The 27849-nt window shown below is 40.2% G+C and overlaps 1 protein-coding gene and 1 pseudogene across 2 annotated transcripts; one reads left to right on the top strand and one right to left on the bottom strand.

Annotated features, from left to right (window-relative positions):
* Nucleotides 1-14294: 14294 nt before the first annotated feature.
* LOC146500199 (interferon-induced protein 44-like) lies at nt 14295-19396 on the bottom strand (annotated as a pseudogene). The gene is made up of 8 exons (XR_014870009.1): nt 19345-19396; nt 19157-19234; nt 19028-19055; nt 18410-18611; nt 17149-17295; nt 16876-17030; nt 16647-16747; nt 14295-16085 (listed from the first exon to the last, which is right to left on the bottom strand). The product of XR_014870009.1 is annotated as an interferon-induced protein 44-like (transcript).
* A 3453-nt stretch (nt 19397-22849) lies between these two features.
* On the top strand, nt 22850-27481 carry LOC146500198 (uncharacterized; the record flags this gene model as incomplete). The annotated part of the gene is made up of 3 exons (XM_085136696.1): nt 22850-23114; nt 23461-25909; nt 26677-27481. Coding segments are annotated over 2 exons (627 nt in total), but the record flags the coding sequence as incomplete, so codon positions are not given.
* Nucleotides 27482-27849: the final 368 nt, after the last annotated feature.

The raw sequence follows: 27849 nt of genomic DNA, 5'->3' as shown, positions 1-27849 counted from the left end.
GGTTGTTAAGCTTAACGTGGGAATGCTTTACAAACATTCAGAGATGAACTTACACACTTGCTTTACTTCTCTCTGGGAAAACTTTCTCGGAGATGAAATGCTGGTTTGGTAGTGAGGGTACAAATACACACAGCCGCTGTATCACATGTGCTACAGTTATGAGCCGAGTTACGCCGTGTTAAAAGTTTTGTGAGGTGTATTTATATTTAATGGATCGGATTACATTTTTTTATTTCTCTCTGATATCCGATCCAGTAATTTACGTCAGTATCGGATCAGTCCATCTCTAGTCGTAAGACACCGCCTCTGTTCAAAGATGGTCGTTCACAGTGGGCATAGATGGCTTCTTTCACTCCTCTTTCAAACCATCTGTCTTCTCTGTCCAAAATGTGAACATTGGCATTCGAAAGAGTGACCTATACAGATGAACACCTGAATCGTGTGCCGAGCTTAAAATCTAGGACTCTCCACCAATTGGTCTTTGAACAGAAGAAACTTCTCGATGAGAGGTGAAACATCTTCAAGAAACCTGAAGAAGACCATACACTTTTTTTCCAAGCTCCTTAGACGTCTAAATTACTAATGTCAATGTCACCTTGATTGCTACACTTCAAGAAGGCAAATGAATTTACAAGCAGTTACTTCTTAGTTGAGAGATGGGTAATCAGTGAACATTACCCTTCAGCACTGAAGTGTTTGAGTTTAGTTTTAATCATCCAGAGCGATCTTTGTAGTTTTGACTGGACGTACTGTACGGCTGTCAACTGTCACCAGGGGTGCAGCTGGAAAAATAAAGCAAAATCTGTTTCACACCCGATAAGAATACATCTAAGCAACACATGAATTACATAGAATACATTCTTGCAATAATACATGTTTCTGTGCTTTAATGATGATGCAGTTTTACTGGCAATCGGGGGTTATAAATGGCTGAACCTTAAATTCAGACTGATGACTTCTAAAAAGTATCAAAAGTTCCTATAGAAGCAGGTCCTGTTTTTGTTACACCCTGAAAAGGGGCTGAAAAGGGGATAAGTCAATGACGACGCTCAGACACGATGCTTCTCTTTCAGCAGCTTCATTGGGGCATCGTGGCCAGAGCTCCCCCTTCTGGCAACGGCAGGCATAACTAATCAATCATGATCACTAAATCACATGGATTATTCCCCAGGCTCGACAAGTAGATCACAGATTGAATTTTACACAGGTTGTAGTCACATTAAGAATTATTATCCAGTTGAACATAGTCATGAACTCTTTTAACTATTTTAGCCTGTGTTACATTACATCTCTTTGATGGGACTTCTTTTACCCTTGTTTATACATTTACATATTTGAAATAAATTGAATAATACATTAACTTTTAACCACAACTTTTTACTCCATTATGAACTTCAACAAATAATCTATCACACACTCCCCCACAAAATTAGATGTCGTCCCGACATCACAACTCTTATGAACTAAAACTTAACAAAATGTCACAAAATCCAGTCGTTTTTAATCTTAGTTTCCTCTTTTGCACTGAGTCTTAAGTCTGTTCTTTGTTCAGTATCCTTGCATGAATAGTGGCTGACAAATTTGGAATGAATTAGGCCACATGGTTATTGGTTGAATGTCTCTGTGTTGTATGGATACTGGTAGGGCATTTCGTTTGTACACACTGTACTGTAGCATGTTGGAGTACCCAGCTGATCATAGGTGAAAACCTTAGGGGCTCGTCTCTCCCTCTTTGGCAAACTATAGGTCCCTTCTCTGTTGTTTTCAGGCAAGCATGGGCGTGGAGATGCTAGAGTGTCATCCATTACCTCTCCAACTACTTGTCCATCTTCCTCTTGATGGTCTTCTTCCTGTGGCCTGTTTTCGTCCTGTGTCTCAGGCTCCTCTGTGTACGACATGAGCCTTTCTTCACCCAGTGGTCCATTACCACCGACCTCTGGTTTCTCCTGGTCATCACCATGCTCCATGACCCTCTCTGTACTGGGCACTTGAGTCTGTGTTACGGGCCCATAATAGTACCCCCATTCCTCCTCGTCATCTTTTACTTCCTGGTTCACCTGTTCTGCGTCTTTTTCCCTCACCCTTCTTTTCTTTTGCTTCGGTGATATTTCTGGTGGCCTTTCCAGGGGTAAGTAATCACATGGCAGCAGCAGGTTGCGGTGCATGATTCTTGACCTTCCCCTCCCTTGCTCTGGTTTCACCTCATACACGGGAAGGCCTTCTGCAACTTGACGGACGACGACATGGATGTCCGGTTCCCAGTGATTACGAAGCTTCCCCGTTCCTCCTCTAGGGGTCAGATTTCGGACAAGAACACGATCTCCAGGGTATAACACAGAGCTTCTCACTTTCCCATCATAATGTTTTTTACTCCTGTCTGCTGACTTTTTTGCATTCTCCTGTGCTATGTCATATGCCTCCTGCATTTCTCGTGTCCATTTCTCCATGTAGGTTCGGTGGTCAGTCTTCCCTGTCTCAGAGGTGAGACCAAACAGCAGATCAATAGGTAACCTTGGGGACCTTCCAAAGAGAAGGTAGAAAGGAGAAAACCCAGTTACCTCACTTCTTGTGCAGTTATAGGCGTAGATAAGCTTGTTCAATGACTCTTTCCAACTTGTCTTCTGCCTGTCAGTAAGTGTCCTCAACATTTGTAGTAACGTCCGGTTGAACCGTTCAACTTGTCCATTCCCTTGTGGGTGGTATGGTGTAGTTCGGGATCCCAATACGCCACAGTTCTTTTTCAGCTGGGCAAAGAGCTGGTTCTCAAATTCGCCACCTTGGTCATGGTGTATCCGTGCTGGCAGTCCAAACTTCAAGGCATAGTCATTAAAGATGCGATCAGCAACCGTTTTGCCAGACTTGGAGGTGGTGGCATAAGCCTGTGCAAAACAAGTAAAGTGGTCAACAATCACCAAAATATACTCGTAACCACCCTTACACTTGTCCAAGTGGAGAAAATCTATTGACACCAGTTCAAACGGCTGTGTGGTAACAATACTGGTGAGTGGTGCCCTCGCTTCTTTACATGGTATCTTTTGTTTCAGGCAAGTGCAGGTCTTTGTCACATAATGTTCAATGTCTCGTTGCATGTAGGGCCAAAAGAATCGATCTCTGATCAGTGATGTTGTTCGATCAGTGCCCTGATGACCCATCTCATCATGCAATTCTTTCAGTACAGTTTTTTTGTACTTTTCAGGCAACACAAGCTGTCTCTTGGTTGTGGTTTTTCTGCGAAGAATACCATCTTCATCAATATGAAGTCTTTCCCATTCACGCAGGAGACACTTGCTTTGGGCACTTAGTGTATTAAGTTCATGCCTTGTTGGCTTTTCATTCCTCATTTTGCACTGCATTATTGGGCCAATATTTTCATCGTCTTGCTGTGCTTGTTTGATCTCTGTAACCGAGAACTGGTTGTGTGGTTCTTCACTCACTGATGTACACTGGAGACGGGTGAGTATGGGGCAGACCATTGGTGAGTTGAAATCTGGAGTCTCCACAACTTGGGTTATTGCTGCCACACAATCTGAACCCACTTCCTATGTACACTGTTGCATCATTTCCTCTATCTCAACAGGCATTCTTGAAAGACTGTCAGCATCCACATTCTCTCTACCTGGGCGATATCGGATGGTGAAATGGAAGTCTGCAAGCTCTGCCACCCATCTACATCCAGTTGCATTTAGCTTGGCACTTGAAAGGATGTAGGTGAGGGGGTTATTGTCAGTGAACACAGTGAAAGTAGGCGCATAATAAAGATAATCTCTGAATTTCTTTGTGACGGCCCACTTCAGTGCGAGAAACTCCAGTTTTCCTGAGTGAAGATGATAGTTTCGTTCAGCTGCAGTCAATGTCCGGGAGCCATAAGCAATCACACGGAGTTTATTATCTTGTTGTTGGTATAGAACTGCTCCGAGGCCTTGGGCTGAGGCATCGGTATGGAGGATGAATGGTTTAGAAAAATCTGGGAACCCGAGGACTGGTGGCTCAACTAGGCAGTCTATTAGTCGTTCCAATATGCACTGATGTTCTTCAGTCCACACAATTGACTTGTGTGATGGAACCCCTTTACTCTTTCTTGTGACTTGTTTTGTGTTTGTCTGGTTTTGGGATACATTGTTATCTTCCGTTGTGCCCTTCAACAAGCTATACAGTGGACCCGCAATACGGGAGAAGTCCCGTATATACTGCCTATAGTAACTTAACAAGCCCAAGACAGTTCACAGCTCTCCCACATTGCTTGGTCTCCTGTCCTTCAAGGCTCTCACTGCATTGGTGTCAGCTGGATCAATTTTGCTACCTTCGGCTGAAACAATTCTCCCTAGATAGCGAACCTCGTGTTTGAATAATTCACATTTACTGGGTTTAAGCTTGATCCCATACTTCCTCAGTAGTTGAAGCACTTTTCTGACATGATTGACATGATCATCAAATGAATGACTGTACACTAGGGTGTCATCAAGGTAGGGTACACATATGTTATCTCGCACCTCTTCCAGACACTCTTCCATGCAGCGTTGGAAGGCTGCAGGTGCATTCATCAGCCCGAATGGAATCCTTATCCATTCGTACAAACCCCATGGTGTCACAAAAGCAGTTAAAGGTCGGCTGCCTTCATCCATAAAGCCCTGATGGTAGGCCTTGCCTTGGTCTAACAATGAAAACCATGAGTTGCCGCCAAGACTGTCGAGAATGTCCTGCACTCGAGGGATTGGTTGTCTGTCTGGATGAGTCTTTTTGTTTAGTTCTCTGTAATCTATACAAAGACGTAAGCTGCCGTCCTTCTTTCTCACGCAGACAACTGGTGAGGCATAAGATGAGTTGGATTTCTTGACCCATCCTTGTGCAATAAGGTTGTGCAGATACTCTTTCATCTCTTTGTATAGCGGCTTTGGTACCGACAGGTAAGTGCGTGCTACAGGATCCATATCCTTCAATGATATTTTCAGTTTCAACTTGTCGATACATCCAATATCATCATCTGATTTGGAAAAGGAAGAGCATTCCTCACGGAGCATCTTTTGCACCACCCCCCTTTCAGATTCACTCAGGTGCGTAAGGTCAATTGGTGGGTCCCATAAGGTGTCAGGAATTTGCTCACTCTCCGCATTCACTTGATTCACCAATAATGGGGAGCACTGGTCAGATTTCTCTAAAACCGTGGCTGGGTACACAGCTTGAATTTGCTCTAAGGTGCCCACAACAGTTTTTCCTGACAGCTCAATATCGTGATCAGTGGGATTTTGCACATCAAGAACAATATAGGGGGGGACCCCCCTTCTGAGTTCTACTAGTGTCTCACAAAACTCCAGGCCTTCAGCCCACTGAGGGTTTATGTCAGGCTCAAAGAGAAGTGTAGTGTCTTTCTTCAGCGGGTGGGTCTGCACCTTGCAGTCGATCTGAACAGAAGTGTGTTTGGGTACAATGACTTTCTCTTTTGTTGTTCTCACAACAAAATCATGTGATTGTTTAGCAGTCACTAAATCAATAAAGGTTGTGACATTTTCTCTTTTAAGGCAAGGGAAAGCCCCTCTTAATGCCTCGTGCAACTGCTCAGTTCTTTCAGCATCCATTTGCTCTATAGTACTAGTTTTCAGTATTTGCTCAATGACATTAAAGCCTAGAATGGGCTGCGAAAGACTTCCGCCTTTCATCACTAACATGGGGACTACAAGTTCTTTAGGGTTTGCTCCCTCAGCAGCTAGACCAAAAGTGACTTCAATGAAACCCTTGTAAGGGATATTTTGACCATTAGCCGCTGAGATTTTTAAATCATCAGGTGCATCAAGTAACTCAGAAACATCTCTTAATTTCTCATGTGGTAAATACTTCTTTTTCCACTTTTCATCAACAATACACACTTGGGAGCCTGTATCCCATAAGGCTTGAGTTTGGTGGCCTTGTATATAACAGTCAACTATACACTGTTTCCCAACAAGAGCAACAAGATGGGACTGGCTGTCCATCCTTTTGGGGTGAATAACACCTGCCTTTGGGTGCGTGTACTGATTTACCTGAGGCTGAGAGTGTTTGTTGCATTGTTTTCTGTGTCTGGGCCAGTGCTCAACTTGGCACATCTTAGAACAATAAGTGCTTTTTTTACAAGCTGCACACGTTCTGAGTCTTTTGAGTTTTCCCGGAACACCACAGTAAGAGCAAAGCTGTTGGGACGTTACACTATTATTGGTTACTCCCTGTCCCGTGGGGGCAACCACCGTCCGTTTAAAGGTTGATCTTTGTCTGGTCTAGTTAGTTTCGCCCTGCAACCTGCGAGAAACTGTTCACTGCTACCACATCGATAGCAATGGTTGCAGTACTCTGTCCCACTATGCTGGCAGCCAAAGCATTTCCTTAGGCGTGCTCGGTTTACAGCAGGATACTGACGTTGTGGTGCAAACCTCTGTTGATACTGAGCTGTATCACCTCTCCGTCCAGGTCCCACAGGAGGCCAGTAGTTTTGTGGCAGATGCTCAAGATGAGAAAAGGGAACACATTCTGGTGCTGCAAGTGAGGCAGAATATTGTGTTTGTGCCGGACTAGGCTGTTGAATTATTTCTTTGATTTGTGCGACTTCAGCACCAAGATTTTTCAATAATGCCATGTCAGAACGGATTTCTTTAAGTTCATTTAGTAGGTCAGGCTGGGTTTTGCTGATGGATTCAGGTTTTAGGTTTTTCCCTTTTTTATCTGCAGGGGTGTCAGACTGAAGTGAATGCACAGTGGTTGGCCGCTGCTGGGAGAGTAATTTCTTTTTATTTTGTCTCTCTGCTTCATTTGCACAGGCAACATTGAGTTTCTCAAGGAGGAGCTCATCACTGGTTGTGGTTTCCTGTAGGTAGGGCTGGAGGTCACTTTTAATGTTATCATTTTGCAGGCCTGTCAGAACTGTATGAAGGAACATGCTCTGTACAAGCACAGGATCATATCTTAAGCCAGATTCAGCTTCTTGCGATGCAAACATAATTTTCTGTCTTAAGTCTAGGGCACGGATTAAGAAAGTTTGTGGGGTTTCTTTAATGCTTTGGACCTCTGACGTGAGTTGTTTGTAAAGTTCTGTTGCACCTCGTTCTTGGTAGTGGGACCTTAGAATCCTCCTCAGAGTAGGCAATGTAAGGTTGGTTTTGCCCTCTAGGTAGCTACGCAATTGTAAGCCTGGTGCTATTGCCCTGATTACTGCATCAACTATTTCTATTTCAGGGACTCCTTTGCTAATGCCTTGTTCAATCTGATGAGCTAGGCTGGAGAAAGTTAGTTTATCCTTTTGGCCGGGCTCACCAATCTGACCTGATATTTTGAATTCTCTGCCCCACGGTAATGTCAAAAAAGGTGGAGTGGTTTGTTTAGCACTATTGTCCCCCACACTCATCGACAGTTTGGCTGTACTAGGTTGCTTTGCCTTGTTCTGTCGTGATAATGCAAGAGCCAACTGAAGCGTCTCTATTTCCTTTATCAGCTGTTCTTCTTCTGAGGCCTCACCAACCTGTTCCTGCACCTCATCTGTCTGGTTAATATCTGAGATTTTGTGTCCCGAAGTACCGTTCTGAGCAGCCTGTTGCAACTCAAAAATTTTGTCTTTCAAAATCAGTAGCTCGGACATTCCCTCATCTTCAAGCTCATCCAGCTCCTCTCTTTCTAAGTGCTGTATTATATAGGAAATGAGAGAGGAACGACTTTTAACCGATACCCTTTCAAGTTTTGAACCAGCAATATTTAGGAAATCACAAACTTCGATCAAAATGTCTCTTGTCACTGTATACAATGTACCAGCAACTTCTAACTTCAGGTCCTCTAGCCCTGAAGACTCCATTTCAGTCTGTGGCTTGTGGAAAAGATTAGTGTGATGTAAGACCTCTTTGCAGAAGAGTCAGTGCAGCTTCCCTGGCACCAGTAGTTAACCTCAGGTTGCATGCAGGTCCCTCTGCGTGACTGTCGAAACCAGCACACTGTATCTCCCACCGTGGTATTTGATGTGAGGGGTTGAATGATGACTGGGGCGTCTATCTGGGACAGCGGGCCTTCATCACATTCATCCCAGCGGTGCCTCCAAAATGTTACACCCTGAAAAGGGGCTGAAAAGGGGATAAGTCAATGACGACGCTCAGACACGATGCTTCTCTTTCAGCAGCTTCATTGGGGCATCGTGGCCAGAGCTCCCCCTTCCGGCAACGGCAGGCATAACTAATCAATCATGATCACTAAATCACATGGATTATTCCCCAGGCTCGACAAGTAGATCACAGATTGAATTTTACACAGGTTGTAGTCACATTAAGAATTATTATCCAGTTGAACATAGTCATGAACTCTTTTAACTATTTTAGCCTGTGTTACATTACATCTCTTTGATGGGACTTCTTTTACCCTTGTTTATACATTTACATATTTGAAATAAATTGAATAATACATTAACTTTTAACCACAACTTTTTACTCCATTATGAACTTCAAAAAATAATCTATCACATTTTCACCAGCCAAACTGAAAGACACCTTGGAATATATATGTGTATTTCAGTGATCAACACAGAATATCCAGTCATATCGTATATTGAATTACTAGTTGATAGCCACCCTTATGTGATTGCTTATCCTGATTGCCAGTGTCAGAGTAAGTGAAGTCAGATATCAGAAAAATATCCCGGACATGTTGAGCTTGATGGTGACACATGGAAAACAAAAGATTGCTCCTAGCTAAACTGTTACAGGAATGTCACCTGAACTGAAATGAACCATTTTTAGTGACAGTAGTTTGGAATACAATGCAGCATTTTAGGACAGATGACACTGACTGGATGTTTGGATGATTCTTATTTTTTGTGCATGTTTATTTACATTTTAATATATCAACTATGCCAATTTATGTATAAGATGAGCCGATTTACTACATGCTGACAACTATGAATGAATTACTCAGTGACATTGGGAGAAAAAAAAAGAAAACCATCTTTGTGATTACTATGACCTTTCATTAGGTCTGTGAACACTGGTGTGGATGCTGATTGGGCTGAACTTTTTGGCTGCCTCTTCCTTTAGAGTACATTTTTAAAAGAGGTTAAATTTTATATAATTAGAATATTTATTAAAATAAAACCATTTGAAGAGCTTCATAAAGTGAAAAATTGCTCTGTAATGGAACTGTTAACAACTCATTAACCCTGGCTACACACAGCTTTTTACCAGACATTAGAACAGAGATAATGAGGAAAACTCTTGTTGTGGTTAAAAGCTTTGAATAAAGTCTTTGCCTTCAGTCTAAAAACATCTACATTTATATCTGCCATATAAATGTAGGGTGCAGCGAGTACATCATTTCCATCTATAACTAGTGATCAACTCGTACATGTAGAAAATAATATAGTTAACCTGCAAAGTGCTCTAACTCGTCCAAACACTTGATTCATTTGAAAGGTTTTCAAGTTTTATTCCAAAAAATAATTTCAACATGGTACTGCAAGGTTGTGTAAAGGCAGTGAGAGAGCTGGTCTACAGGGAGTCCACAGGTCCACGGGGATCATCGAATTCCTGTGACTGAGCAGGTGAGTGCTGAATGGTTCAGGGAAAAATTGGGTTTTAGCATGGTCCATAATGCGTGAGACTAAGCAGAGACTAAGCAGAGGAGCTACACTGGGAGTCCAGGGCTGGAGGCTGTGGTTGGTGCTTGGGGGAGTAACTGTGAGGAATGAGGACAGGAAAATGTTAGAACGGCACAGCAGACTAGACTGAACAAAGAAATTCTAGTTATGAAACTGAGTATTTAGACTATACAACACATAGGTGGGCTGATGATCTGACGGTGAGTGAAGATCAAAACTGGAGCTTTACACAGTACTTTATATTACTGGAATCTTGAAACATTAATTCTAGTAGAGTTAGCATCAGCAGCCAGTTCACAGTCAGACATGGAGATGATCTGACATTCAATAAAGGTCAAGGGAAGCAGACATGGCCCACAATGAGGACTGCTGTGTAGTTTGCAGAATTGCTCTAAGATGCTTATGTTGGGGTCATTTTTCTCTGTTTCTATCTTGATTTTGATGCCTGGTGCATTTTCAAGGGGATTGTAGGGTCAGGTTCACACAAACTTCAATGTATATTAAAAGACGTATGAGCACAGTTTGGCTAAAATTATTTGATTTGGTTTGGAGTCAGTGGGTTGCTCATAGCATGCTTTTATTTATTTTATTTTTTTTGCCTGTCCCATTTGGTTCTTTAGCCGTCAGAATTGTTGTCTGAAGACCAACAAGGATACCCAATGGATTTATTTTGCCAAATGGATCATCGTGGCATTGCCGTATTGGTCCATTTGATCGACCTGTGTTTTTATTATTTATTTTATTTTATTTTCAGTTGTTACAGACGGGACAGACATGAGTGAGGGATAGGAAAGGGAGAAAGAAAGAGGAAGGAAAAGAAAAACAGAAGGGGAGAGGGACAGTGAGAAAGGGGGGGAAAAAATATCTCCGGGATCACCTGTTGAGAGAAAAAGAATAGAAAACAAGCAAAAAAAAACCAAAGCAACATACTAAACACAACACCATCGCATTAATCTAGCTAAGTGTAAAGAGCAGTAAATACTAAATACTGAATGTTGTTGTGCAGCACGCAGGACGGGGCCTATGACAGCAGGACCGTCCAGCCCCACAGGACCTGGGGCAGCCCACCTGACCCCACCGCAGAGGAAACTGTACTTACCCCAACATTCAATCATCTCCCAGACTACACAAGACAACAGACACCCAGGTTAAGTTTATTCTCCACCTCTCCTATGTCTCTCCCCCACCTGCAGCATTTTTTGAAGTTAACACTATCACAGTATTTAATTTTTTTCCGTGTAGGTTCACTTCAAAGCAACTTGGTGTATCGAGACAGCAATAAAACACTGATAAGACACTGTAAGTGTGCTATCAGTTTGCCATTAAATATGGTGATTACATTCAAACTGTATGTTAATGCAGAGATTAACTGTAATAAATTGGTGACAATCTTGCTTTTATATAACCAGAATGCAATCAAACCAGCTGATTCAAGTCAGATACCCTGGGTATCACGTCGTAGGATAGGGCTCTGGTAAATTCCCTGCTATACTAACAATCATTTGTTAGGTGAGGTTTATTAGATGACTCAGAACCCAAAAAACAAACGCAAGCCATTATTTTTAATTATTACATTAATATAGCACAAGGTTCAGTAACCTTGGCATAACAATAGTTGGTAGAATTTTTTTTCTAGGAGCTTCTTTTACTTTCGTACTTTGAATAAATTTCAGAGCCTGTACTTTTTCACTTTTACTTGAGTAAATAAGTTGAATCAGTTGAATCAGTACTTTTACTGGAGTATTTTTAACACTAGTATCTGTAATTCTACTTAAGTACAGAATGTCTGTACTTTTGCCACCTCTGCTAGTAAGCCTGGGGCAAACAGTCACAGGGAAAGGAAAATAAAGACAGGAAGTAAATGTCAATGAGACACACACAGGAAAGCAACTACCAAAATAAAACAGGAAGTAGAACCAAGGAAGACAAAGTTTAAAAGGTAAGACAGAGGCTGTATCCCAATTCAGGGTCTGCAGCCTTAAAGTACGTAGCCTTACCGGTCCACAAGGGCCACGTACTCAAAGACCGCTGAGGCCGGAAGTGCGAGGCTTGTAGGCTTGTGGTCTAGCCTCCGTTGCGCTGCCCAGGTTGCCTAGGAACCATGATACTAACAGCTGGAAACGTTTCATACAGTTTTGTTTGACAGAAATGAAGGAGTAAATCTTTTGTTTGTTTGTTTGTTTGTTTGTTTCCACATGAGCTTTGATCATTCTCTGTAAGATTAAGCTCAGCTATTGAACGGCGTATATTTTAAAGTAAAGGCTTTAAAACCAATTTAGTACAAACGTCACTAATGCCACATAACTTTGCCGACATGTGGCCAACAGTAATGTTTTAATGTTCTTCGTTATTAAACATTTGCACATAAATAAGTGACATAATATTCAGTACCTAAAGTTTACTCTTCGGGCGCCCCTCATCCACCGTTTTTTTTTTTCGGCAAAATTATCCACACCCACCGCCGCGCTATGCATTCTGGGCTACGAAGTCTACACCGCCACATCATTAAAATTCAGGGAAATGAAGGACGCATTTGAGGGCCGCATTTCGAGCAGCCTTCGAATTGGGACAGCCTTCGTCGCGTCGCTGTGACGTAATCGGCCTTAAATTGCGGCCTTTAAGGCTGCAGACCATGAATTGGGATACAGTCAGAGAGAAGGAAACACTGAGGGATGCTAGCAAATAAAAACAATACATACACAGGAAAAAAAAACTACAAGAAACAACACAACAGGAGAACATAGGAACGTGGCAACTATGTGTCTGCTGTTTGCTAGAAGTCAAAGGCTTCTTGCAGCTTTTCCTTTGAAAACAGTTATGAAACAGTCCAATAAGAGTGACGATAGGGAACAAAACCTGCTAGTAAAATCACTTGTTTTAAGTGTTGCTCATTCAGAAACAAGCTTTTGATGAGCAGTGAACCTGCTGAGCTTTTGCTCCCACTGGGCTGACTCATTCTAGATGTCAGCTGTATTTGAGTTGTGTTTGAGCAGGCACTCAGAATAATATATCAGACGACCTTTAAACGGTCACATTGATTAGATGACAGTGTCAATTAGACAAAGCTAACCATATTTTCATGGCTTGTCCTTTGCCAGGCAAGTCAATTAAAGAAGCCAGCAGAGCTGCTGAACCCGCATACATCTCCCTGTTGTGTCATGGTATGTTATATTATTCACATTTTTCTCTGTTGTCTTCAACCACATAGTTGTTGTTTTTTTCATCATGTCTGCATCTTGTGTTTGGTAAAAGGTCAGCTAGCTTGGCAAAGATGAACACACAGAAGTTTAGAGGCTCTTGACGGCTGTGAATTCTGGAGATGAAGAAACACAGATGTTTGATATCAGCAAAGAAACACGTTTCATGTCATTGCTGTGTGGACGACGCAATGCAGGAAGTTGCACTCTTAACACCAATATTAAAAAATCTACATGAATTATACTATTATATATGAATTGGCTATGTGTGATTTCATATACAATCACGATATATGAAATAACTTACTCTAATAATTATACTCGAATAAAATGCAATATTTGTCTATGTAAGTTAAAATAAATATTAACCCAAAAGCTACACAATTTGCATTTAGGCACTGGCTCATAGGAAAGCTATAGGCCTGTGCACGATGCCAACATAATACTTTCAAGGATTCACTCTTTATAACAATCCCCATCAACACTGTTTTTCACCAGCATTTGATCTGATTTTGAGCATACACAAAGTGCACGATAAGACCATCCACAGCTTCACAAGAAAAGCAAAAGCATCAGATCATCAGCATACACCTGACAGTGCACCTTTCCATAAATTTAGAGGTACATTATGGTGGCAGAGCCTACAAAAGTGTGCTTAAATAGATTTTATATCTGCTAATCTGAAACAAATAACCAGTGTGGAGGTATAAAAATCAGTTATTTCTAATCAGCTTTTAATTTGTTAAGGTTCAGAGATTCAACACAGCACGCTGCAGCAAAGCCTGTACCCTCACTTCCCACAGTCTTGTTTGGCATAATATGTACTCCTTACCCCGTGCAAGGATATTACCCATACACAGTCAGTCATCTGGGTTGAGCTTTCACTTGGCCCAGCTATCTTAGTTAATTATAGGTCAATCTCCAACCTTTCTAACTCAAAAATTCTTGATAGAGTAGTTGTAAAACAGCTAAATGATTGTCTGCAGATGAACGGGTTATTTGAAGAGTTTCAGTCAGGTTTCAGAACAGAAACAGCTTTAGTGGAGGGTGGAAATGATCTCCTGATGGCTTCTAACGGTGGACTCATCTCTGTACTTGTCCTGTTAAAACTGTCCTGTTAGTGCAGCATTCAATACTGTTTACTATAACATGTTTATTACAAGATTAGTGTCAGGGTATCACAGAAAAACATTTAATAGACACACTGGCCCTTCTTGTCTATTTTGCACTTTGCCTTTCCAAAATGTGAAATGGTCCTAAAACTCTTAAAAATATGGTATCTAACCAGATTCTTACTCTGGATGACATAACCTTGGCCTCCACTAACACAGGAATCTTGGAGTCGTGTCTGACAAGGACATGTTGTTGAATGTGCATGTTAAACAAAAATATAGGACTTTATAGGATTGCTTTCTTGCAAAAACTTTCTTCCATCTCTTGCATCTTGCGACTAGAAAGAGAGAGCATATTTCTCCTACACTGGCCCCCCGTTAAATACAGAATTGAATTTAAAATCCTTCACTTACAAGGTCTTAAATAGTAATTACTTTGGTTTTAGACTGCTGGCTCTGGTTCCTATTATTTAAAAGTAAATTTGGACACAGAGCCTTCGGCTTTTAGGCCCCTCTTCTATGGAACCAACTCCCAGTTTTGAATTGGGAGACAGACACTATCTCTACTGTTAAGATAAGGCTCAAAATTCTCCTTTCTGATGAAGCCTAGCTGGATCAGGTGACCCTGAACCCTCCCTTAGATACACTGCAATATGCCTAGGGTGCAGGGTCTTTCCATGAGCCACTGAACCCTCCCTGAGCTTGGTTCTGCTGGAGGTTTCTTTCTGCTAAAAGGGAGTTTATCTTTCCAACTCTCACTAAGGGCTTCCTCATATGGGCTTGTCTGATTGTTGGGGTTTTCTTTGTATTATCATTTGGCGGCATATAAATAAGATTTAACTGAATTGCATTGCATTAAATAATCATGTTACATTCATGTGTCATGTGATTTCTAGTGTTTACTGTAAAAATCTTCTATTCACTGACTTTAACTGAGACATTAAAGTACAAATACCCCGCCCTATAAACTGCATCAACTCTGGACATAAACACTGCCTTTAGGACAAACTGAAAACAAAATCCAAGACACACACTTAATGTTCCTCACACCTGAAGCACCTGGGTCATGGTCTGTTTTTTATTTCATGTAACAAATTTCAAAAACTACTCTTTACTCCCATTCTGTCTAAAACTTGCTCATGCCCAGTTTGTCAGATCTTAGCATTACTAAAAATGTGATCTTCTTTAAACCACTTACAGCATGTTCTTTGCACTCAAACCAAGAAAAAAGAAACTGTTTTGTTTTGTTTTTTGAGGATCTGTAAATTTATTTTGATTGGATGACACAAATAACAAATAAACACTCCATCCATCCATTTTCTGCCAAAGAAGACCCCAGGGCAGACCCAGGCCACAGTGGAGAGTTTACATCTCTCTGCTGGCCTGGGAACACCTTGGTGTCCACCACTATCAATAACTAACTTAAAATTTGCAAAGAAAATACTTAAACGCCACGATATGCTTCATGTCCTTTAGGGCAAATATTTATGATACCTTTCTTCAATATTATCAATGTAGATATCTTTCTTCAACAAATCAGTGTTGCATGAATAACATTTTTTGTTGTTTTTAAATGACTCTAGAGCCCTTTTTCAATTTCAGAAGTTGAGATTTGATTAATCTGTATTTCCTTTTTCTGATTTCTAGTCATGGGGAATAGTTAAGCCATAGAAATGTGTAGATTCATGTTAAAAGCCCTCTGTAGTGTTGAATCCAAGTCTAATGTCTTTCCTATTCTAACTGCACAAAAAATGTAGTTCTTCTGTTTGAGAACTTTAAATGATGTTGTTACTTCTTACATCAGTGATTTTGTAGTTTCCCGTAGCTTCCACTAGAAGCTAAGACAGGAAAGGAAAACCTCAGAAAATCATATCTAAGACACACACTCAATTAAAAAAGTTGATTTTAAAAACTCAACACCATTTTGAAGATCATTGAATCTAATGTTATCTAATGCTAAATGTGTATATGTATGTGTCTGAATAAAGCCATTCATTGTGAACAGTAGCATGGTCTAAGGGTTTACAAGCTGTCAGTGAAGTCATCTCTAAAATCAATCATCATTTTCAGTGCACTCAGGATCAGAGTGTCAACATCCTCGTTGGTGTTAATTTCGTGGCTATAGTTTTTCACGGGAAGGCTGCAGTTGAGTGGGATCCTCAGTTGGGAGCTGAAATCTGCCATCTGAGAGTTGAAGAAACAATAAATCAGTACAAGTGTTGACTTTTAAAGCTCATATTTTACAAAGGTTTGTATAACTTAATCACATTCTTGGTAGAATGTCTGTGAAGGTTCTCAGTCATCCAGGTCATCATAGTCAAAGGAGCTTGCAAAGAAAAGCGTCTGGACTCTAGGAACTCAAAACTGGATTATAGATCAAACTGGATTATAGATTTGAGTTCCTTCCCCAGGCGCCTTAACGTCCACTCACACCCTGGGCCATCTGACCTCGGGAAATCACATGATAAGGCGGGGCCAGGTTTCACAATGAGCTCACCCGAAACTCTGGCTGATTGGGACCCACACCCAGTTTCACACCTTGGCTCAGGCGATTAGAGGATCATCAGGGGGTCATTTTGTCCCTCTGTGGGGGGAAACTCCCACTAGGTTTAAATCTGGGACTCTCTGCCATTTGACCTTAGAACTGAAGAAGCTTCTCGGATGAGAGGTGAAACGTCTTCAAGTAACTTAAAGAAGTCCAGACGCTTTTCTTTGCAAGCTCCTTTGATTCTTGGTAGAACTTACCTTGTTTTTCACATGCTTGCTAAGATACACATTCTTCAGATCCTTTTCAGTTTCACCACAGGCCTCATCAATTTTGGTGAAAATAGCAAGTTGAGGAATATCTGCCGATAACATCATTTACATTTATTTTTATTTTACATCACCCAGTTATGTTCCTCAGTTGTGTTATAAAAGGTCCACTTCAGTGACTTGTCTAAACCCTCACTCCCCACCCGTAATTAGCTCTTACCTAAGTCACCGGCTTCCTCTCTGATTTCTTTCATCTTCTGTAAAACTGATTCTTTAATTTCTGCTGCATTAGCAGAACAGACACAAACCAGAACGTGGAAAAGGTTGAGTGATGTAGTGAGAATCAGAAGGGGACAATGAAGAAACAGGATTGAACTGTAAAGTAGTGTTAAAATTCCAAATAAATTATTACATGTAAATGATTAGTATAATTTTCAGTAACAATTTATTTAAAAATAAATAAATAAATAAATAAATAACAATGTGAGTGTACCGTATAACCCTCCTTCACATGTCCCTTCAAGGCCAGTTTGATATCTTCCACTCTGACTCCGGTCCCTTCCTCCAAACCCATGATGTCATTGAAGACAAAGGGGTAATACTTCCCACTGACTTCTTTTGGGATTTTATGGGTTTTATACTGAAATATGAATAAAATTGTTACACAACAGATTGTAATTTTAGAAGATGCATTAAATACTGATGCAAGCAGCAAGGATTAACATAATGTCATGGTCCATGGCTCAGTGTATGAGGAGTGTGTGGGATGCCCCGGTGGCCACACCCCGGGCTGGGCCACCACCATCACACCTGCATCCCATTCCAGGTGATTGCCAGGAGGACTATTTAACCCTGTGCTGACGGATGCTCCACGCCAGTCCGTTGGTCACCCCTCAGTGGTAACTAGACTCCCCGCAAAGCTTTGAATATATTTAAGTGTTACATGAACTGTGTTAATTCTGCCTCCGTGTGCCCAGGTTACTATCCGGCCTTTTGTGTCTGCCACCTGCCTGTCCTCCTGCCTGCTCGGATCTCTAAGTGCACCATCTATCCTCATCCCTGCCTCCTCGGATTCGCTTCCCAGGGACACGCTTCCCCCCTTCTGAGCCCCACGGTCCCGATTACGGCTTCCCTGTGTGATTTGTCTTCCCGGTTTCCTTCAGTTTCGCGATTTTGCTTCCTTGGTTATTCCGGGTCACCTTTTGTTAAAACAATAAAGTCTGTACTTGCTCACATTGTACGTATTCAGTCTGCTTTTGGATCCCGCTTGTGTTCATGAACTGCGGTTCATGACACATAAGCTGTGATAGTATTAAAACAATCTCTTCTAAGATTGAAAAAAGTGCAAATTTCTCACCAACTATGAAGCAAACACAATTTACAAAGAACTTTTTGAAATTATTGAATTTAGTTCTAAGTCTTCCTCAATCTAGCTGACCTTATTCTGTCTTCTAAGACCCCCTTCTCCTCTCAATCTTTACTTTAGATGGAATACAAATCTGGATTGGAAGAAACACATCATATAGTGTAAATACACTCTGGAGTTGGTAATAATAAGAAATAACATTTCAGAACAGATCACTGATATTCATACCCCCACTTATTTATGTAAAGCTGCTAATGTATCATGTTTATGGGTGCCTATAGATTATGAGGTCGTGAAAACAGGATTGTCTACAGATCAAAATGCCAAGAAACCTAAGAGTTGGTACTTTTAAAGTTAAATAAATTAGAGTGAATAAAGGATAGTTTACCTTTTTAGTAAAACTTTGGTTAGAGGTGGTCGTACTGGCCAAAGCCGGAGTGGCTATTCTCCCTCGTAAGGTGCTGCTGACAGAGCTGATGAAGCTGGACTTTCCAGCTCCGTCTGGCCCATAGAGTAGAACTCTGATATGTTTGAGTTTTTCATTTTGAGGTTGGAAATCCTTCACATATTGCAGATCTGCGTTTTTGTTTCTGTTAAAAATGTTTGATAGAGAGTTTGTTTGACTTTTTGTGCTATCGCAGCATTTTTCTATTTGCCGTTGTGTTCTTAAGCTGCAGTTTAATCACTTGTAAAAATATTGACTTGTTTATTGACCTTCATTTAAAGTAAAAACATAAAGTTTTTTTAGACTTTGTCCTGTGTGAAACATAAATGTCTTTACCAGGTCATCAAAGTACATTTTAGTACTAACTAGCACAGGCAGTAAAAGATCATCATTAACTCATCCATGTGATTTATATATGTATATTGCAATGGATGTTACAGTTTAAGAGAAGCGAAACTGGTTCAGCAGCTGATGTTTTTCCTAAACTCTCAAACATACAAGAAGAATTTTCTCTGTCAGCATGCGGACACCTCGAATATGTAGGCTTTTTCTTTTACTCACCCCCAAGGTCTCCATGGAGATTTCAAAGCTAACAAGAAAGTTTTTTAGAGAAGAAAAAAGGCTTTTAGTATTAAATGCAAATTGGAAGTGCAATTTATGTGCAGACCCAGAAAAATGGTTTTGACTTACTGGGAGATGCGGTGATTGTGGGCGCTGGTGTTACAACGCCTATAAAAGATATACAATACTTTGAGAATGGTGGGAAAACAATTATTATTATAAGGTGAGGTCAGTTGACAATGCTCCTGCTGCATCCAGCAATAAAAAACATCATTGTGGTTTCAACTGTGTTTTGTACAAGGATTCAGATTACTTACGTGGATGATGATGATGGTGGTGGTGGTGGTGGTGGGTGATATGGTTTCCCATGACTAGAACCATGTGTGTGTGTATTAAATAAAAATAGACATTAAAACTTTAATTTTGTATTAAAACTCATTTGATTATTTATTTATATTTGGTATGATCTTTCTACATGTCTGTATTTATGTATTTTTTATATTACCTAAATTTAAGATTCCCTTTAAAATGATTTTCCCAGGTTAAACAAAGTATATATAAACTACACATTATATGTGCTAATACACTGAAAAAAAATGCTAAGGAAATCTTACCTTTAGTCTGAAGTGCTGCAGCCAAGAGGAACAAGTTGTGGTTTTCAGCCAACAGGCCCTTAGACAGGCAGCCAAAATCATCAATGACCCCTCTCACATTCTTCACCCTGCATTTCAATGGCTCCCCGCCTCCGCTACATTTCCTGCAGGACTGAGAGGAGGAGAGCCACCTTTGTCCCCAAAGCCACTCTGCTTTAAAAACTCTATATACTTTATATTCTGTGTTTTTATTATCTCACTCTTATTGCCTGTTTATGCCCTGACCTTATCTTCAACGTCATGCTGCTCTGTTGTATCTTAATTGCCCCTTGGGGATAAATAAAGTCTCTCTGACTCTGACTAGCAGGTGACACCTTTTATAAGCTCCATGATTCCAGTTTTCCTTACTTTATTACTTTGTGCTCTCTTTCTTACTCAGTCTCTCTCTCTTTTAACCCAAGACCTCCCCCACTCGACACACACAAACACATGCACACACGCACGCGCACACACACACACACACACACACACACACACACACACACACACACAGGTCATGGGATCTGGGGGCCTCAAAAAAAACATTTTAACATTTTAATAGTCTGTTTACTGCAAACGTCTGCAATCCCCACTTCAACCCTTGGACCTTCACTCCACAACTGGACCTTGAAATATAATTTCCAGTAATACCCAGTTACTGTAATCAACATGGTTTAACCTGGCTTCAATAAAAAAAGTGAAAGTAATAAGCCTGCTCTTTAAAAAAGCTGCTTGCTTCCTTTAAGACGCTTCATTCAGTGCTGTTCCCTATTCAATTCAATTCAATTCAATTTTATTTATATAGCGCCAAATCACAACAAATGTCGCCTCAAGGCGCTTCATAGATACAGAGAAAAGCCCAACAATCATATGACCCCCTATGAGCAAGCACTTTGGCGACAGTGGGAAGGAAAAACTCCCTTTTAACAGGAAGAAACCAGGCTCAGGGAGGGGCGGCCATCTGCTGCGACCGGTTGGGGTGAGAGAAGTTCCCTACTGCCCAGTACTATAGTGAAGGAATCAAGATTCATTTAAAGTTATGTGGTGTGTAGGTAGAAACTATAAAAAATGCTGTTTATGCTGTGCGTTTAATGGGTTTGTGCGTGAAATGGATTTTTGCTTGTTTACTATGAACCATACGCAGTGTTACAGTGGAAGTAAAACTATAAAAACTCCTTAATCTTAAATATAGACCTTAGGACCAAAATTCACTCCAAGTCAATTTTGTTCACTATAACTATGTTATTAATTGTATATTGCTTATTTCTCTAACAATTCTTTGGTGTCTTAATATCAGTGTTTAAGGTCTGATGTTTTATTTTCTATAAAAAAAAAAATATTAATTTATGTATAATTACAGTCCTTATGATGAGGTGGCATATTGCCACAAAGATGTACATGTCTCTGATCTGGAAGACCTGTAGTTCCCACATATTTATTGTTTTCTTTCTCTACTTCTGCTATTTTTCTTGTTGGTCTCTTGAGATTACATCATGACATCTGCACCTAAATGTAAGTGTCAATCTTCTAGACGACCACAAGGCCAATTAAAACTGTTTTGCTGTTATTCAAAAGTGTGGTCTGTACAAAAAAGGTCATAAATAATTCAGTCCTCTCAGCTCAACCAGCCTTGAGGTTTTGTTAGATTTTTTTATACAAAGAAACAAATGGGAGGATAGATCTTCAAAGTATTGTAATTCTGCAACCAGACTTGAAAATATTAAGACCCCTGTAATCAACCAAAATATGTTATAATAGCATCTTTTTTATAATTAAAATTTCCTTTCACGAGTCTAAAACTACATCTGTTTCCCTAGGTGGCTACACCTACTCTGGACAATTGGCAGGTTAGTTTTCCTGCTCTAATGTTTGTTAGTAATACAGAAAAATAAGTAAATTTTATGTTACAAAAAGAAAATATTGCTGGCCTGTGTTTTAGTTTCAGGAGCTACAGACTTTGAATGTCTCAGAAGAGCTTTTAAAGGGTATGTCCAACTTGTCTAACTCTGTTTCTAAGATGATTTGTTACAGTGTTCATGTTTCTTCTATTTCAAAATCTTTCATATGTTATGATGAATGTTTATTGAACTATGATGTGAATTTAAAAAGTATATGAAAATGAAGAGATTGGATTACATTCTGTTTAAATTTTGATGATAGTCAGTTTTTAAAATAGTTTTTACCATATTTCTCTCGTCATTGTCATTATAGCCTTTGACAGCTAAAAATCTAAAATGTCATGTCATCTTCTTTGTCTGCAGCTGCTGAAATGCTGCTCAGATACTATCCTCACTCAACTTATTTGTTTGTAACCAGTTCAAAACTGTCATTTATTAAAATGTGTAGAAATATTGATCACACAGTCCCTGCTTTAGCTCAGTGGGATGAGCAGGCGGCCATATGCCTTTGGTTGGTGAGCAGTAGGCCCGGGTCTGACGTATGGTCTTTTGCTGCATGTCTTCCCTGCTTTCCTGTCCATCTACACTGTCTCTATACAAAAAAAGAAATGCAAAAAATGTTGAAACCTGTGTTAAAAATAATTATGGTTAATTATCCTTTTGCTGTTTTAAACTTCTGAAAAGATGTGTTTCATAAGTTCTGAATGTAAATGTTCTGTTATATTTGTATTTTAAGGTTTTTAGCACCAATCGAAGACAACTTTTCAATTTCATTGTTCAAGTGACAATGACAATAAAGATATTGAATTCAAATCAATTAAATTCCATTAAAAGAGCATTTATGGATAATTTTTTATTGTGAAGAGCAGATTGTAAAAAGAAGCGAATGTGGTTGTGATTGGTAGTAGGACAGAGAAGTTGCGACGGAAAGTATGAGAAGTTTGTGCATGTGTGTATGTGTGAACTGGACTATCTGCTCAACAGTCTTTGTCAGTGTGCATATTTTGCCAACTGCCATTATGCAGCTGCTCATTTATGTTTTAGCTCAAGAGCATGCGCCATCTCGGAGATGTCCAGCAATCACCCTCCATTTCTTCAAACATAACTGTTTATATCCATATCAGGAATTTTTATGATATATCTCATATGATAAAGATGCAGAGAACATCAGTGACCTCTTTACTCAACACGATTCTTAAGCAGTTGTGCTTCTGTTCGTGTACAAACTCACAAAGACGTTGAACTTTGGTTCATGTTTCTATGATGATGCTTTTAGTAGAAGTGTCAGCTGATATGAAAGCGCAGCTTGGAGTGATGACGTGTCTCTGTTCTGTTTCCTTCTTTCTATTCCTTTAGTTGTACACAAAGTAAAGGTTCACATAGTCACTGCAGGAGAAACCTTTGAGGCTGACAATGTTCTGCTGAGTCATGTGAGGAGCTCTGGAGGTCTACAGCTGGAGAGCACAGACCAGCAAGGATGCAGCATCATCATTCTTTTCTGTCCAATCAGCTCTCGTGTTGGGTCAGACATGAAGGCAGCTATGAAGAAGGTGTCAGGTAAGTTATTATATATTTGTGTTACACTTAAATGTGGGGGAAAAAAACGTTTTTGTTTTTTGTTTTGTTTTTCATTTTGTCTAGCTTAAGTCTTATTGTATGAATGTTTTCATATTGCTCACTGTGGACAAAATGCTGGTGAAACCACCTAACTTGTGATCATGTAGATGAAATACATAATAAAATTATATAAGGCTATTTTAAGAATTAAGTGGTAAATCAGTGGTAACACAGATTAAGATAACAAAATGACCCAATTAAAGCTGAGAATGATATCATGTTCCTCCTGTCCATCAAGCAAGTCTAGCAGCTCTAATTCCTCTCCTCTTTTCTTCTGTTTATTCAGGCGACAAACCAGTCATTCTGGTTCTGATGCACCACACACGAAATCCTGACTACTCAACATGTGAGCAAAGCCAGTGTTCAGTCTATCAGAACCTTGTCCTGGTTGTCCAAGTTCTCTTTCATGAAAGTGTGAAAGGTCTACTGACAAGTCAAAAAAACAGTGAGGCGGTCCAACATATATGCAATAAACTACGGCAGTACAGTAGAAGTAGCATTAGCAGGCTCAGAAATGACCAGGGGACCCAGGATATGAGCCAATTGTCACGAAGAACTGTGGAAGAAGCTCATGAAGGTATTGTCAACATTAGAGACAATAAAAAGAAAGGAATCCTTTCCTTTCTTGGTTTCCGCACAACACATTGATGCTGAGAGTGGCTTCTGTGGAGATTAGTATGTATGTGTCTATATTAAAAAATGAATAAAACTAAAGAGCATATATATAATCTGAATGATCATGACCATATTCCTTATTAATATAATGTTTCATATTTTTTTGGCTAAAAATGAGCCAGCACAGGACCTGACATCACATAGAAGTCCCTTGAGCAAAAAGTGGTGCTTTCACCAATCTGTTTACGACTAACTGCAATAAGTCTGAGTCAGACTGAGACAGCTCGCCTCCCACAAGGTGATCTACACAATCGCCCTGTGACCTCAGTGATCACCCAGAGGTTGAGAGTGCTGTATGTTTGGCCCACCCGTTGCCGTCTTATTTTTACTCTAGTGTGACTGAGCCCTTGGAAGTCTAAACTACAGGTGTCTGTTGCTTGTGATTTAATATGTGCACAGGTTCGGTCATTTTTGTTCTTTTCCTTGAATATTCACTGTTTCCCATTGCCATTTCTTTCCTCTTCTAATTCACTTATTCTAATAAATATATACATTTTGTGATGAAATAGTCTAATAATATTTTTCCTAATATTATCAAACTGTGAGAGGAAAAAGCCAAGTCATTAGGTGTTGTTATTAATGTAGGACTTTAATATTTGTTTATGTTTGTTTGTTTGTTTGTTTGTTTGTTTTTGCAGTTTATTGCTTAAAATGTATTGTACAAGATATTTATGTTTTTCTTCAGGAAAAAAAATCACACTGATATAAAGTCTCAAAAACTTACAATAACTCACAAAAACTCAAATGTAACACACTAGACATTAAGGACTTAATTTACTTGACTGTGTTTAATATAGCAACCTCTTGGAAGCCACATGAGATGATTTGGTTCTCCCTTTTGTCCTGTAGGGATGTAGATTTTTGTGATGCACAATATATTTGCACTCTGATGGCTGCCGGTCGAGGCAGAGAGCCTTTACCGTCAAACCAGCGACGAACAGCCTGACACTCTCACTGAAAGTCCCCTGTGGCCAAATGTCAGAATAATGACTCGTCACAGTAAAATGTATCTGGATCTGATGTGCCGGGATCTTGTTCACACCCCACACTGCAATGTTGTACACACACACACACACACATGCACACACACACATACACAGTGAGTTCAGGTTTGCTTTTCCTCCCCCCAAAAAGCAGCCTGTCACTTCATAGATCAGGAGATCTGTGGAGGATAAGTTGTCATGGTGACACCTGCATGGTTTCCCTCTTCAGCGTCACACTCTCCAGCATTCAAATGGATTGATTTCTGTCCCTTTACTGTGTATTGTCATGCAATATGAATTCAAGCTCGCAGCTCTGTATAAACGTGTGAGGATATAAATAAACACAGAAACTCTGAGCTGATGCTCGCAGCACTCATCAGCAAAGCTCCATGTACAGTCAGACCTTCTCTTACAAAGCAAGGACTATCAGTCGTACTACAGCAAGAAAGAAAGCAACCATACAATTCAATGCAATTCAGTTTTATTTATACAGCACCAAATCACAACAACAGTCACCTCAAGGCGCTTTATATTGTAAGGTAGACCCTACAATAATACATACAGAGAAAAACCCAACAATCATATGACCCCCTATGAGCAGCACTTTGGCGACAGTGGGAAGGAAAATCTCCCTTTTAACAGGAAGAAAACTCTGGCAGAACCAGGCTCTGTCATGTTTCGGCTGTGTACAGGCAGGAGAAGGACCCAAATGCAAGACTCAGGACAACAAAATTAAACTCAAAAAGCTGCTTTATTGCAGAATGGCATGGAAAACTAAACTGGGACATGGATAAACTGACACGCAAGGAAACACAGCCATGAGGGAGACTACGACACTGACAAAGGGAAACACAGGGCTTAAATACACAGAGGGATAACGAGGGAATGAGACACAGAAGGAGAGCACAGCTGGGAGTAATCAGGCTGGACAAGACAAGGGAAGCAAAACTAGAAACACTCACATGAGACATGGACCTTCAAAGTAAAACAGGAAACACGCTGACTGAACTCTAAACATGCAAACTTAACAGCAACTGAGAAGACAGAACATAGGGACCAGAAACATGGTACAAAAAGGTCACAGTAGGGATGCAACAATACCAATTTTTTCAAACCGATACGATACCGATACTTGGATCTGAGTACTTGCCGATACAGAGTACAAAAACCGATACTTCTACCACACACAAATACAATTAATTGGAAGACAGGTTTTATTATATTCCCTGCCGATAAAAAATAAAATCTTAATAAAAATGACCACAAAAATTTCAAGTGAAAAATAAGCACTTCTGTTAAATTATTGCAGTCTCCACATTGTAACTTTACAAAATATCACTGAACTATTGGCACTGTCTGGGCGGTTGGGAATTTCATATCGCAGCTCGAGTATGCTGAGAAGACGGCGCAATCCTATGTTTTCCACGACCGGCATTGGCTGGTCATCCAGAGCGATAAAATGAGTCAGAGCCTCTGTTATTTTAACTGCCCGTGGATTTTCTCTTGACATTTTTCATCGCTTTTCCAAAACCTGAGTTAAAGTTGGCTGTTCCGGTCCACACTGCTGACATTTTGTTTAGCCTAGCTACAGCAGCCTCCAGTTTCTCTTTTTTATCTGGAGTCGCCAGTCTCACTCGCCTAACCCTGTGCCTGTTTAGCGCGGGATGTCCCCCTAGTGGCCAATCTAAAAAACTACAACAGAAATGACAAGCCACTCTCTGATTAATGAAATAAGTTAGTATCGGTTCATGGTATCGGTTAACTTTTACGAGTATGAGTACACACACATTTTACAGTATCGGCCCTGATACCCGATACCAGTATCGGTATCGGTGCATCCCTAGTCACAGTAGACACAACATTGAACACAGGGAAGCCATATTACAAAGCCAAAGAACTAAACCTATGATAACCATAACTGAAATCTAGGGAAACAAGAAACAGTACAACAAAGGACTCAAAACATAATCCATAATATAAAAACACAAGATCTCTTCAAAATAAAATAGGAAACATAATGAGACGCAGACATGACAACCAGAACTTGACAACGTAAGACACAGACATGAAACACATGAAGAGCAGGGGAGACTTAACAGGGGTTGGAAGACACAAGGTGAATCTAACAACAAAGAACTAGAAAAACTTACGAGCTTAATCATATAAACATCCAAATAAACTAAACTCAAAACACTGGATCATAAGACCCAGAATCGTGACAGGCTCAGGGAGGGGCGGCCATCTGCTGCGACCAGTTGGACGTACTTGTTTTTGTTTTGTTTTGCACAATGACACACAACACTGACTCCATGTAAACAATACTATTACTGGACAATTGTTTTATAATTGAGTCCGAGGCTGGAAAGATGAATTTGAGTAGTTTTTGTAAAGGACTGAAACATTGTTACCCCTTATATGTTGAAAATGCGCTTGTGTTGTAACTTGTGTGTGTGTTTGTGTGCATGTGTACAAGATAGAGCCATGTCTGGAAGGGAATTTTATAAATGAGGGTGCTTGTTATACGATGAACCATCCAGTCAGTCTGTGAGGACCTGTGGCTAATGGGCTTCTCTCTTTTGTTTCACGCTTGCAGACATCGCATTCGTCCTTATGTTATATAAAGGATGTTTTGAGCTTGTGGTGGAGAGGGTGTTGTGAGTTTACAGCATAAGCTTATATAAATGCATCTGCTCCCCCAGCCTCTCTTCAAGGTTGCTGTCCATGGTGCTGATCAAAAGCTGAAATGATACTGAAACAATCATAGCAATTAACCATTGTATGGTTAATTGCTATGATTGTTTTGCACTTACATAGTGTGTGTGTGTGTGTGTGTGTGTGTGTGTGTGTGTGTGTGTGTGTGTGTAAGAGAGAGTTATCTGGAGCAAACACTCATTAGCTGGTATAATGTTAGCTTGTAACCAGCTGTTGTTGTTTAGTTGGTTCGTTGTCAGCTGGCTGGGAGGGCCACATGTCAATCCGTAACTGTGACAATATCAAGAATAAATAAACATGTTTGT

This window comes from Neolamprologus multifasciatus, chromosome 16 (genome assembly GCF_963576455.1).
Source record: "Neolamprologus multifasciatus chromosome 16, fNeoMul1.2, whole genome shotgun sequence".
NCBI classification, from domain to species: Eukaryota; Metazoa; Chordata; class Actinopteri; order Cichliformes; family Cichlidae; genus Neolamprologus; species Neolamprologus multifasciatus.
This window is presented reverse-complemented; position numbering and strand designations above follow the sequence as displayed.